This window comes from Engystomops pustulosus, chromosome 4 (genome assembly GCF_040894005.1).
Source record: "Engystomops pustulosus chromosome 4, aEngPut4.maternal, whole genome shotgun sequence".
In the NCBI taxonomy this organism is placed as follows: domain Eukaryota; kingdom Metazoa; phylum Chordata; class Amphibia; order Anura; family Leptodactylidae; genus Engystomops; species Engystomops pustulosus.
Window position 1 is genome coordinate 28,997,645 of NC_092414.1, and position 14,683 is coordinate 29,012,327.

Below are 14,683 nucleotides of genomic sequence, written 5' to 3' on the forward strand. Positions count from 1 at the left end.
GTAGGGAAGGTGGTGAGATTACCTACCGAATGTGAATGGTTACCTAAAAGAATTGTGCACTGACCTTTTTTAACCGGTTAAGGACCGAGCCCTTTCCTGGTTTTTCATTTCCATTTTTCACTTCCCACCTTCAAAAATCTATAACTTTTTTATTTTTACACGTAAAGAGCTGTGTGACGGCTTGTTTTCTGTGTAACACATTGCGCTCCATAGTGATGTTATTGAATATTCCATGCCATGTACTCGGAAGCGGGAAAAAAATTCCAAATGCAGTGAAAATGGTGAAAAAACGCATTTACGCCATTTTCTTGTGGGCTTGGATATTACGTTTTTCACTGAGCGCCCCAAATGACAGGTCTACTTTATTCTCTGGGTCGGTACGGTCACTGGGATACCAAATTTGTATAGGTTTTATAATGTTTTCATACATTTACAAAAATTAAAACCTCCAGTACAAAATTTTTCTGGCGCTAATAACATTTTTATACTTTGGTGTAAGGAGCTGTGGGTGGTGTCATTTTTTGCGACATTTAATAATATTTTCAATGATCTAATTTTTAAGACTGTGCGACCTTTTGATCACTTTTTATAGATTTTTTTTTATATTTTTCAAAATGGCAAAAAGGTGCCATTATCGACTTTGGGCGCGATTTTCCGTTACGGGGTTAAACGCATTAAAAAAGCGTTAATATATTTTGATAGATCGGGCATTTTCGGATGCGTCAATACCTAATGTGTTTATGATTTTTACTAATCATTTATATTTATGTCAGTTCTAGGGAAAGGGGGGTGATTTGAATTTTTAGGTTTTTTTATTATAATTTTTTTTTTACTATTTTTCAGACTCCCTAGGGTACTTTAACCCTAGATTGTCTGATCGATCCTATCATATACTGCCATACTTTCCTCCTCATTCATTACAATGTGCTATCAGCACATTGTAATGAAGGGGTTAAAACGAAATAGCCGCGGGTCTTCGGAAGACCGAGGCTACCATGGAGAGGGATCGCCGCTCCCCGTGACGTCACGATCCTAGGCAAGATGGCGCCACCCATGCCGTGCTGGCACCGATTGCAGGTGTTACCGGTAAGTCTTTGCTGCAATATGCCCGTGAGCCCTCTCCATGCAGCGGGACCCGACCGCCGCCATGAATACACGGCGGCCGGTCGTGAACCAGTTAATTGTGTGAATTGGTTGCTATAGTGGGAGAGCGCCGGCTCAGTGGCTCCTCGGATCTTGTTTTACCCAGTTTTTTCGGAAATCGATTTCTTTGCAGTATCTATCAAGGAAATGAACCAGTCCAATGCCAGGTCAGTTACTATCGCATGTGCAAAGCTGGCAAAGATAATGGGGCTTATTTACTGAAGGTCATGGATCGCACTTTTGTCGGACTTTCCAGCGTTTCCGGGGATTTGCACGGCTGTGACAGGTATTTAACAGGGGTTTGTGCTGGGATTGTGTTGAACGCGATCCCATTGTGACGCAGCTGCGCCGGCTTTCATGTGACAGAAATCGGGGGGCGTGCCTTTGGACACGGACTCAGCGCGGGATTTAAAGAGAACCCGTCATGCAAAATAACCCCCCTAAACTAAATATATTTTCATAGACTGCCATTAGAGAGCATTGCCTCTATTCCTTCATTGTCCCTCTACATGCCTGTAAACCTAAGCAATGAGGTCCTAAAGCTGTATGCAAATGACCTGTGAAATGTCCAATGAAGCATTAGCATATTCAAGCTGTCCACTCTATTCATGAGTGGGAGGTACAGCCACACCCCCAGTGCTTGACTGACAGCCTGTATAATGATGTGAGGCTGTATAATGATGTGCTTCCTGGTGCTGGTGGCCACGCCCCCTGCAGCCTGTGTGTGGATGTGTGTGTGTGTATAGGAGAGATACAGCAGCTCCAGGCAGCCATGTTATAGCAGAACATGTCAGATTCATGTGTAGCTGATGTCTTTGTCTCTGTGTATTAGGAGGATGCAGCATGTCAGCATATGCAGTACACACACTAGCCATGCTTTACTATACATTACACACAGACATGAGCAGGGGGAGGAGAGGGGAGGGGTAACAGGGGTGACATCACTGCCTCTGACCATGTGACCAGCCTCATTTACATGATAAAGAATAGATGATTTTACAATGAATAATGTATGAAATAACTAGATAAAGGCTGGGATGGGATCCTTGTGAGCTGCTCCAACAGGTAGAGGTGACAGGACAAGTGGCAGAAACCTGATGACAGGTGTCCTTTAAGATTCAAATTGTGTTGCAAGACAATGCACTTACATGCACCGGGAAGAAGAAGGTGAACTCCGGCAGACCTGAGCGGGGAAGCGACACATGCAGGAATCAGGCGCACGATCTTAGTGAATCGCGGCACAGTGCATTATCGTTGGACAATGCACTTTGGGGGAACTTTGCCGGACAGGTAAGTAAATGTGCCCCAGTGTTGACATGTGACCTCACTGGCTTAAAATAGAAGACCTGCCACTACTCACCAGCTTAATAGTCCGGGAGGGTTCTGTGATGGATCGACTCGCCAAAGGCATCATAATATACTGGGAGGCGGGGGACGCAGTGCAATGCTCATCAGTTTCCTATGTGAGCCGGGGAAGATGAAGAATTATGAGAAACAAATCAGAATTTTAAAAAAACAGCAAAGACATCGGCCTGCATTTATCAGAAGTCCTGCAAGCGTCACTGTGTGCAGATTACTGAATAATGGAGCACGTTCTTCGTAAATGTGGCGCATCCAAAACGCTCGGGAAGTGTGCACCATTTTTTTTTGGTGCACCTTTAACATAGAGCGTGGGACACAATTCTTTCAAGAAGACATTGGGGCAGATTTACTTACCCGGTCCATTCGCGATCCAGCAGCGCATTCTCTGCGCTGGATTCGGGTCCGGCCGGGATTCATTAAGGTAGTTCCTCCGGCGTCCACCAGGTGGCGCTGCTGCGCTGAAAAGCATCGGAACGCGCTGGAGTTCACCGAGCCGCCGCATTTTTTTAAATGCAGCGTTTTTTCCGAATCCGTCGGGTTTTCGTTCGGCCACGCCCCCCAATTTCTGTCGCATGCACGCCGGCACCGATGCGCCAAAATCCGATCGCGTGCGCCAAAATCCCGGGGCAATTCAGGGGAAATGGGCGCAAATCGGAAATATTCAGGTAACACGTCGGGAAAACGCGAATCGGGCCCTTAGTAAATGACCCCCATAGTGTCCTTTTTGCGGGCAGAACATTTTAGAGCAGGAGGAGCTGTGCGGATTGTACAAAGTGTCCTATCTGCATGCAGTATGTTATAGAGCAGGAGGGGCTGAACAGATTGCATATAGTGTCCTATCTGCAGGTAATCATTAACAAGTTTGCTATTGAACTCCAAACAATTACCAACTAATGAGCTACCCACTACATATCCTAAAACCTATGTAAAGGACATCTACCACCAGGAAGAAAGATTGTAAACCAAGCACACTGACATACTGATGTGTGCCCCCTCTGGCAGGATCCAATCTTCTTTTAGCTTCTTACACCCTGGTTTTTGCATTAAAAAGCTTTATAAATTATGCAAATAAGCCTGAGGGGCTCCAGGCTGCATTAACGCCTATGGAACCTGAAGCCCCTCGGGCTAATTTACATAATTTTAAAAGCTTTTTTGTAAAAAAAAAAAAAAAAAAACGGGCATAAGAAGCTAGAAGAAGAGGGGGCGCACACCAGTATGTCAGTGTGTTGGGTTTACAATCCTTCATCCTGGTAGTAGATGTCCTTTAAGCAAAAGAAAAGGAAAAACATTTCTATGGAGAGGGAGATAAGTGGCTGCCCACCTCTCCTGATGAAGCTTATCCTGAGGAACTACAGGGTATGTAGAAAATGTATTAAATTTATGGCATAAAAAAATGAGATTGTGGTTAAAAATAATACTAATCCGAAAAAATAAACTTCTCTCTACTTTCTCGCATTACCTGGATGGCCATGACTGTGAGCACGGACATCTCTGACTGTGTGAGGGCGATGCCTCCGTCTTCCTCGATGACCACATTGGCGGCCGGGTAGGTGCTGCTCTCCCCGATTTCTAAAGTGCCATCATTCAGGATGATCTCCCCTGCCAGCTTCTCAGAGAGCTGGGTGTATATACCCCCAGGGAGAACTTCTTGTACCGCTCTGGCCGGCGTGACCCTCGCCCGCTCCTCGGTCAGACCCTCCACCTCAGAGATGTTAATGTGTCCGGGCTCTAGAGTAATGATGCTCTGACCTCCATTATGTGACAGGGCAGTAGCTGGAGCCAGGACGGCCGCCTCTCGGGGCTGTGTGACACATATATCCACGCGCTGACGCTCCTCCTCCGGGATCCTCTTAGGTATCAGGATGTATTCAGACCGAGGAAGGATCTTCCTAAACCCTGGGACATCCGATATGGTGGACGTGCTGGATTTAATGTTCTGTTCAAACAAGAAAAACTTTAAGCACGTTAACAATTTTATACGCTTTCGTTATCCTCCGTTAAGCTCTGTTCAGACTGACATTCAGACGCCACATCTATTCTTTTTATAGAGAAATAATATGCGAAAGAGTAGTTCTTCAGATGGGATGCCTTTCTACGGCACCGCAACATCAGCAGCAGGACATAGAGTCCTGCTGCTGCCGTGCTTGGCAGTGTTATTACAGCCCAGATCGGAAAAGCTCAGATGACGGGTGTTTAACGCTATAGAAACTGTGGTCCCTCTTCCACCCATTGACACCCTGCATCTGTGATCCCGGGGTACCAATGATGTCACAGGCAGCCAGGGGTCCTCTGAGGGAAACCCTGGGCTGCCTGCAGTATCTTTAAATTCACCCATGCCAGAGATAAGGACTAATAGAAGGCCTGTCATTCACTCTACATGAGTGCGCTACTCATGTAGAGTGAATGACAAAAGATATAAAAAAAGATATTAAAAAAAATAATAAAAAAATAATAATAATAATAGCTAAAAAAAATAAAATAATAATAATCGTAAGTTTAATAAAGTTAGAACAAAAAAAAGACACACAAAAATTACTCACCTCTTTAAAAAAAAAAAAAAAAAAAGAAATAAAAGCACACATTTTCACACCCCTTCCAACCTAAGCTAAGAAAAACATGAAAGTATTTATTCATTTATCCCATACAAGCAAAAACTTTCAACCAATATAGGAGATATAGGTGAAATGTTGCCCACGTTGACATTTTTTTAATCATCCATCACAAAAAAAAATGATCAAGATTAAAAAAAAAAAAACTTTATGAGCCCCAATCTACAGGTCCTTCATGCAAAAAGATAAGTCCTCACACTGAGCCACACTGACAAAACCAAAAAAAAAATTGTCAAAAGTTACGGAGCTTGGGAGGAGATGATAGAAAAGGTTTTGTTTTCACTATGCAATTGGAAGGCAATTTAAGATAAAACCCTTTACATTTGGTATTGCTGCGTTCAACATTGACAAAAAATTATTATTATTTTTTTTAAAGATACTACACAGAAAGGGTTAAAGGGGTTTTACCATGAAACAAGTTAGGCCCTTTTTACAGGAAAGGTCCTAACTTGCTAATCAGTGGGGGTCTCCATGATGAGACTGCCACCTATCATGAGATGAGCGGGGGAGGCAGCCGCGCATGACCGTTCTGCTCCACTCATCTCTATGGAGCGCTTGCCAATCTCCATCGGGATAGAACCTGACTTGTTTTGTGGGACAATCCCTTTAATAAAAGTTCAGTAGAACATATGAAACCATGAAATTGTGCTATTAAAAACTACATTTCACTCCAAAAACAAAAACCTCATACATATATTGAACAACAAAAAAATTATTATTTGTAGAGGGCATTGATGAAAAAAAAAAAAAAAACCTGAAAAAAATCCTGGATATTAAGGTGGAAAACAGGTGCAGAAGAAATAAGAGGTTAAATGTTTTAAAACCATAAATATAAAAAAAAAAACTTATGTAAATACATTGAATTTCTTGCAAGGATCCCAAATTGCAGCCCACATTATGTATTGGAGCTGTATGAACGAGAGTTAATCTTTACATATAAGCAACAAATGCGTGGATTTCTAGCATTCTATGATCTGTGAGGGTCTGACTATGGAGCCCCCTGAGATCCTGAGACAGTACATCCAATGCAATGATAAGATGGGACATGGTCCTTTTCCTTGGAGGTCGTCTCCAACAAAGAACAAAGAGAAGAAGTTGTTGTTGTTGAATATTGTTTCACACCTTGTGCACAGGATAAGGATTATTTCCCCTTTAATAATGTGATCGCTGGGGGTCCGACCACTTGGGCATCAATCGATCACAAGGTCTTATTCTCAATAATGGATGAAGCAGCAAGTTCAGCATCCATCCTGCTGCTCCGTTCAGTACTATGGGAGCGCCAGAAATTGCCAAGCACAGCGCTGAGTTATCTCTAGCACTCTCATTGACTGTCTATTACAGATAATCGGATGCACCCAATCAGGTAGCTTTACGCCCCTAGCAAACTAGCATGAGCGGCCAGGTAGACCTGGTGGACACACATGGCCAATCACAGCCATGTCTAGTTGCTAAGGGCGTAAAGCTGCATGATTGGCTGGGTTAACCCTGTCTGAGTTAGGCGGAGCTGCTGAATGGAGGTCAGGTCTGCTCATCTTTACTGCCTATAAGAGTGCTGGAGATTACTAGAGCTCTGTGCTCAGCAATTTCTGATTGAATGGAGTCCGCATCAGTCAGATTGTTATCCCCCTATCCTGTGGTTGGAAAATACAATCAAAGTTGGTACATCCCCTTTAAGACTGCCCCAGTAATTGCTGACCACTCACAGAGTCCAGTCCTTCCTTCTCCAGCTTTGCGCGCTCCAGGTAATAGCTCTTTTCGGCCACACTGAGCAGTTTCCAGCTCTCGCTTATCTTCTTGTTGATCTCAGATTGGGGCAGGTGCGGCACCTCTTGCTGGACCTTCAGGTATATGTCATAGTAGTAGAGGAGATAGGCGGACCTGAAAAATATACAGTACAATACAATATACATTACATAGTACAGCCTCTAGGGATTGTGCTAATGGGAATTGCACTGTATGTGTCACAGTATCAGTCAAGTTTAACTTTCACTTTAAAGGGGTTGTCCAAGATCTGGATAGTGAAAGGGACTATGAGCAATGTGGTCTCTTAAAGGAAATTTACCATCAAAATCCATCATCATAAATCAGGGACACTTACTTATAGATCCAGGCACCATGACTGTGGTAATATCCTTATATATGTTGTCCATGGCCTCCTTCCTTCTAATATCAACTTTTGTAATTATGCTAATGAGATAGTAGGTTACTAGATACCTTCTGTGCTGTAGCTTCACAGGCTGTTACACTGCACAGGAACACTTCCCTGTCTCACTGTGTGAGATAACAGCAGGCAGAGGGAAGAGGAAGTACTGAGGAGGCTGGGCAACACAGTGTAACAGCCTCTGAATCATGGAGGGGCTATGGAAACATCTCCTAAAGCCCTTCAGGGTCATTAGCATAATTTTTTTTATGTATTTTGTGCATGTGAAGCTGCAGCACAGAAGGGCTGCGGTAACACTCCCAGAGGCCTTCACGTTCATTAGTATAATTTTAAAAGTTGATTTTTAGAAGGAAGGAGGCCATAAATAACAAATATAAGAAGATTACCACAGTCACGGGGCCTGGATCTATGAGTAAGTGTCCCTGGTTTATCATGATGGATTTTGATGGCAGGTTTCCTTTAACTCCCTACCACGGACAGCACCCTACGTTGTAGAGTGGCTGTGTTTGAATATGTATTAGCAGCAATATCAACCAAACCGGAACGAGCTGCCACCAGGCCAGGAGACAATTGGGCATGGTGTCACGATCCACCAAGGATTTTGGAATCTTCAATGATGTAACATACATGATAACATTTTATTAGAAAATGATTTGTTTAAAATCGAAACCCCTTTAAGTATTTTATCAGAACCAGCAGAAAACTTTAAAGGACATCTACCACCAGGATGAAGGATTGTAAACCAAGCACACCGACATACCGGAGTGTGCCCCTTCTGCTCTTCTTTTAGCTTCATATGCCTTTGTTTTTGAAAAAAAAAAGGCTTTTAAAATTATGCAAAGAAGCCTAAAGGGCTCCTGGCTCTTCAGGTGTTAATGGAGCCCCTGGGGGTTATTTGCATAATTGTTAAAGCTTTTTTTTTTTTTGTTAAAAACAACATAAGAAGCTAAAAGAAGAGTGGATCCTGCCAGTGGGGGAAACACACCAGTATGTCAGTGTTCTTGTTTTACAATCCTTCATCCTGGTGGTACATGTCACATTACAACCTTCAGCGTCTACTTAAAGGACGTTTCGACACAGACAGCTTTTGTGGAAGAGCTGTGAAGGAATATACATACTTAGGCTACATGGACACACACGTGTTCCCGCCGTAGCGTACCCAAGGCGGACACACATCGGTGCCGGGGAGAGGAGGTGCTCACCCCTTACCCTCTCCATAGAGGATCATGGCGCACAGCGCCATATGCTGAGAAAAGATAGGACATTTCCTATCTTTTCACGGCTATGGAATGGTATAGTATGGTGCCACACGTGTGCTGCACCATATCGCTCCATAAGGCGCTGCACGCCCATTGCCGTCTATGGGGGACATATAACAGACTTGTATAAGTCGCCGTATATACGTCCCCCAGCGGCCGTGTGAATGAGGCCTTAAAAGGAGTTTTTTGCAAGATCTCGTGTGGGGGTAGGATTCGTAGCGGTGATCACCCACAATTGCTGTAGTGCGGCCGTATAACTACACATCTCAGTAATGTGTCAGACGGTGGCAGAGATGCCACTTACCTTGGTTTCCTTGCGGTGTCTCCTTGCTCGGAGCAGCCTCTATATTTCTTCTTCTTTACTGGAGGCTTTGCCGGCGCGTAGCTTTCATCCATCTCTTCCGATACCACTGTCACCTCAGTACCATCGAAAGGATCATCCATTTCTAAAGAAATTATTTAAAAACCGTGTATTAATAAAAGAGACCTTGGGGCAGATGTGCTCATACTTGGCCGGGCTATGCAACGTAGAGGCCGGATGATAAGTCACAAGATTCCAGTTCAGTTCAATGTGTTTGCTTAACAAACAGCAAAAATGTAACCAAAAAATAAAATGTAGCAAAAAAACCCCCCGTAAGCCCCCTCTGCTGTGAATTAAAGGAGTTTTCCATCAACTGTGGGAAATCACTTCGGTTTGGGAAATGAATGGCAAAAGAAAGTGCTTCTACCACCGCTCCGGCCCAGTCCAATAATCAATAACCCCTCCAGCGAATGAGTGTATACCCCAGTATGCGATTTGGGCCAAGCTTCTCCCTACTGCCTTTCAAAATGCTATTCTAGCGCTATGTGTGAACTTGGCCTTAAAGCAAGCCTACCACTTAGTATGGCAGGGGTAAGCTGTAAGTACCGAGCACCAGCTCAGGGTGAGCTGGTGCCGGTACTTACTTTCGTTAGTGTTATAAACCGCGGTATCGCGGTTTTAACACTTTTTAAACTTTAGAGCAGAAGGGGCTTCGGCGCTGCGCGCGACCGTGCGCGCGCAACATCTCCGCTATTTCCTATGCAGGCGCACGCACGATACCACGGTTTATAACACTAATGAAAGTAAGTACCGGCACCAGCTCACCCTGAGCTGGTGCTCGGTACTTACAGCTTACCCCTGCCATACTAAGTGGTAGGTTTCCTTTAAAGAATAACTGAACTTTACCCCTCACACCAGTGATACCTGCTGGTAAAGGATTAGTCCCCCCCCCCCCCATATCACCTTAAATCATGTGCCACTGAGGCACTGTGCTTCAATCACAGCTGTTTTTATGACATGCAAATGAGTTGACATGAGTCAACTTCTGAAGAAAAGAGTCATGTTTTCTCCAGGCTGACAGTGAACCCCACCTCTTTCTTTTAATTGACAGCTCATTGTGCCAGATCTTGATGACAGGTTCCCTTTAAAGCCACTAGTTATTACCATGTGTGGAGACTATAGATAAGAGATCAGTTGTCCGGCTAGGTTCAGACTCATGGAGAGATCTGCAGCTGTTCTCAGCCCCCGGGATTTATCCGACAATCACCGATGCATAAAACTGATCCAAGTTTTTGTTTTGCAGTTTCCATTTAAGAACGGGTGAACAACAGATTCCATGTTTAGTCTTTTCGTTGCATCTTGTATTTCATATTAACGGTAAATTTTGGCTGATAAGTTTTGTGTTTATTTATGAAAAAATGGCGACATTTTTGAAATTCAAAATAATCTTCTTTTCAGGCTGATAGTACGGTAACTTATTTGGGTGGTAAAACTAACATTTCCCTCCCTCGAAGACAACTTTCTCATACGTACTCAGGATAACAAAATAACACATTCTCTAATTCACTATTATTAACAAAAATACAGAATTTCACAGATATACCGTAAATATACTCGTGTATAAGCTGAGTTTTTCAGCACAAAAAATGTGCTGAAAAACGTCCCCTCGGCTTATACACGAGTCACAAGTCACCAATAGTCACTTAAAAAATACTTAAAAAATAATAAACTTATATACTCACCCTCCGGTGGCCCCGATGTGCAGCGCTGCTCCCCCGATGTCCGTGCGGGTCCTCTTCTGGCTTCCGCGCCCGTCTTCTGACTTCTGTACATTGCGCTGGGCGCTGCCATTGCTCTCTCCCGGGCGCAATGGCGGCGCCCAGTGCGATGTACAGAGGACTTATATACTGGTGACTGTGGAGGCCATTTGAGTACAGTGAACTCATTGTCATGTTCAAGAAACCAGTCTGAGATGATTCCAGCTTTATGACATGGCGCATTATCCTGCTGAAAGTAGCCATCAGATGTTACAGGGTACTTTGTGGTCATAAAGGGATGGACATGGTCAGCAACAACACTCAGGTAGGCTGTGGCGTTGCAACGATGCTCAATTGGTACCAAGGGGCCCAAAAAGTGCCAAGAAAATATTCCCCACACCATGACACCACCACCACCAGCCTGAACCGTTGATACAAGGCAGGATGAATCCATGCTTTCATGTTGTTGACGCCAAATTCTGACCCTACCATCCGAATGTCGCAGCAGAAATCGAGACTCATCAGACCAGGAAACGTTTTTCCAATCTTCTACTGTCCAATTTCGATGAGCTTGTGCAAATTGTAGCCTCAGTTTCCTGTTCTTAGCTGAAAGGAGTGGCACCCGGTGTGATCTTCTGCTGCTGTAGCCCATCTGCCTCAAAGTTCGACGTACTGTGCGTTCAGAGATGCTCTTCTGCCTACCTTGGTTGTAACGGGTGGCGATTTGAGTCACTGTTGCCTTTCTATCAGCTCGAACCAGTCTGCCCATTCTCCTCTGACCTCTGGCATCAACAAGGCATTTCCGCCCACAGAACTGCCGGTCACTGGATGTTTTTTCTTTTTCGGACCATTCTCTGTAAACCCTAGAGATGGTTGTGCGTGAAAATCCCAGTAGATCAGCAGTTTCTGAAATACTCAGACCAGCCCTTCTGGCACCAACAACCATGCCACGTTCAAAGGCCTCAAATCACCTTTCTTCCCCATACTGATGCTCGGTTTGAACTGCAGGAGATTGTCTTGACCATGTCTACATGCCTAAATGCACTGAGTTAGAAATTAAGTGTTAACGAGCAGTTGGACAGGTGTACCTAATAAAGTGGCCTGTGAGTGTATATATATACACACACATAAATATGTATATCACTCCATTTTCAAATCTGCACTCCTAGAACTATTAGGCTTGATTCACATTACACATTCACAAAACATAAAAAGAGAAAACCCATCTTAAAATTTGTTATGCAATTTATCCAAAATACAGAGACCCCCACACACACACACACACGTGGCCGTTACTTGTTTCATAGGTGCACAACTATACATTTGATTGCGAGCCTTTTCTTTGTGGGATATGTTGTTCTCTACTATAGTACCATTTTCTTATAGATATGTTTTTTGAATCACTTTTTATTGTATTTTATGGGGGACAAGATAAGAAAAATCTTTTTTTTTTTAATGGACAGAAGGATTAGAAATGGATTATCCACTGATGACAAAAAGAGCCCCCCCCACCCCCCAAAAAAAGCCCCCGGATCACATTCGTATGTAGGTAGCCATGGAAATTGTGTGTGTAATACACTACTTATGTGGGCGCCCTTTGGCCACGTTCACACATGGTGACTGCGCTGTGTTCCAGAACGTAATGCACAGACTCCTCCGGTGATAAATCTCCCCCAATGTTCAGTAGGTTATCATAAGTCTCTTAGAGCAGAACTGTTCTAGTTGCCCATGGCAACCAATCAGAGCTCAGCTTTCTTTTCCCCACAGCGGTTTATAAAATTAAAGCTGAGCTCTGATTGGTTTCCATGGGCAACTAGAACAGATTTACCTCAGAAACTTGATGATAAATCTCCCCCATTGTGTTTGTATCACATTTACTAAGTGCAATTGTAGTTCTATAGGTGATCGCATGACGAGTCTGCACGGTGCGTTTTGAAACGCAAGATAATCACCACATGGAAACTCAGCATTAGGCCTCAAAAAGCAAATCCCCGGCTGGCCTGTAAGTCACATGAGAATTTACTGTAGATTCCACAGAGAAGTCGTCTATTGTCATGAAGAGGAGAAAATCAGCAATGCGTGTGGAAAGATCTAGAAGTTTTAGGAAAATGTATTCATACAATTTCACTCTCGCCTAGAAACTCCCTACTAATCGGTCACTCAGTATTCTCTCTACTCTCCAATCTATTCTTAGAGCAGCAGCCAGGCTTGTCTTTCAGACTAAACGCTACACAGATGCCTCCAGTCTGTGCCAGTCACTGCACTGGTTGTCCGTCTTCTTCCGAATGCAGTTTGAAATAATAACCCTCATCCACAAAGCTCTGTATGATGCCACACCTCCCTATTTCTCTTCTCTCATCTTGGTCTATCACCCAACTCAAGCCAGTGATTTTAGATTAACCTCTACCTTAATTTGAACCTTTGACGCACGTCTCAAGGACTTCTCCCGAGTTCCTTCAATTTTCTGTTATGTCCTTCCCCGGACCCTCAGACTAATACCCAACCTCCAAAGTTTCAAAACGCGCTCTTAAAACCAATCTCTTTAGGAAAGCCTATCACACTCTCTGACTGCATAACTTTCAACTATCTCTTATCCATCCTGTGTCCTCCTCCTGTCTGTTATCCAGCAAACACCAGATACCAAGCGCCAGGATTCTCTGCAGTGACATTCACCTTGGGCTTTGTATAGAAGATGCGGCTGATGGTTGGTTCAAGCAGCAGAATATTTATTTATTAAATTAATTTCTTCTCCCTTATAAAGAATGGATGGACCATTATACAAGCTCTTATATATCTTGTGTCATCCCCTCATTCTCATAGACTGTAAGCTCTTGTGTCACCCCTCATCCTCATAGACTGTAAGCTCTTGTGTCACCCCCTCATCCTCATAGACTGTAAGCTCTTGTGTCACCCCCTCATCCTCATAGACTGTAAGCTCTTGTGTCACCCCTCATCCTCATAGACTGTAAGCTCTTGTGTCACCTCCTCATTCTCATAGACTGTAAGCTCTTGTGTCACCCCCTCATCCTCATAGACTGTAAGCTCTTGCGTCACCCCTCATCCTCATAGACTGTAAGCTCTTGTGTCAACCCCTCATCCTCATAGACTGTTAGCTCTTGTGTCACCCCTCATCCTCATAGACTGTAAGCTCTTGTGTCACCACCTCATGTTCATAGACTGTAAGCTCTTGTGTCACCCCCTCATCCTCATAGACTGTAAGCTCTTGTGTCACCCCCTCATCCTCATAGACTGTAAGCTCTTGTGTCACCCCCTCATCCTCATAGACTGTAAGCTCTTGTGTCACCCCCTCATCCTCATAGACTGTAAGCTCTTGTGTCACCCCCTCATCCTCATAGACTGTAAGCTTGTGTCACCCCTCATCCTCAGACTGTAAGCTCTTGTGTCACCCCCTCATCCTCATACACTGTAAGCTTGTGTCACCCCCCATCCTCAGACTGTAAGCTCTTGTGTCACCCCCTCTTCCTCATACACTGTAAGCTCTTGTGTCACCCCCTCATCCTCATAGACTGTAAGCTCTTGTGTCACCCCCTCATCCTCATAGACTGTAAGCTCTTGTGTCACCCCCTCTTCCTCATACACTGTAAGCTCTTGTGTCACCCCCTCATCCTCATAGACTGTAAGCTCTTGTGTCACCCCCTCATCCTCATAGACTGTAAACTCTTGTGTCACTCCCCTCATCCTCATAGACTGTAAGCTCTTGTGTCACCCCCTCATCCTCATAGACTGTAAGCTCTTGTGTCACCACCTCATGTTCATAGACTGTAAGCTCTTGTGTCACCCCCTCATCCTCATAGACTGTAAGCTCTTGTGTCACCACCTCATGTTCATAGACTGTAAGCTCTTGTGTCACCCCCTCTTCCTCAGACTGTAAGCTCTTGTGTCACCCCCTCTTCATCATACACTGTAAGCTCTTGTGTCACCCCCTCTTCCTCATACACTGTAAGCTCTTGTGTCACCCCCTCTTCCTCATACACTGTAAGCTCTTGTGTCACCCCCTCATCCTCATAGACTGTAAGCTTTTGTGTCACCCCCTCATCATCATAGACTGTAAGCTCTTGTGTCAACCCCTC

At 44.2% G+C, this 14,683-nt stretch overlaps 1 protein-coding gene across 3 annotated transcripts in view; it reads right to left on the bottom strand.

Moving 5' to 3' along the window:
* The window catches only part of HMGXB3 (HMG-box containing 3), a 40,066-nt gene that overhangs the window by 18,203 nt on the left and 7,180 nt on the right, over positions 1-14,683 (bottom strand). For all 3 annotated transcript variants that reach the window (XR_011854799.1, XM_072145602.1, XM_072145601.1), the window contains exons 2-5: positions 8,839-8,980; positions 6,818-6,992; positions 3,965-4,441; positions 2,504-2,602 (exon numbers count right to left, since the gene is read on the bottom strand). Coding sequence is in view for 2 of the 3 variants with exons in the window: in XM_072145602.1 (XP_072001703.1) it covers positions 2,504-2,602; positions 3,965-4,441; positions 6,818-6,992; positions 8,839-8,978 (891 nt within the window). In the remaining variant the exon portion in view is untranslated. The remainder of the gene's footprint in view (positions 1-2,503; positions 2,603-3,964; positions 4,442-6,817; positions 6,993-8,838; positions 8,981-14,683) is intronic.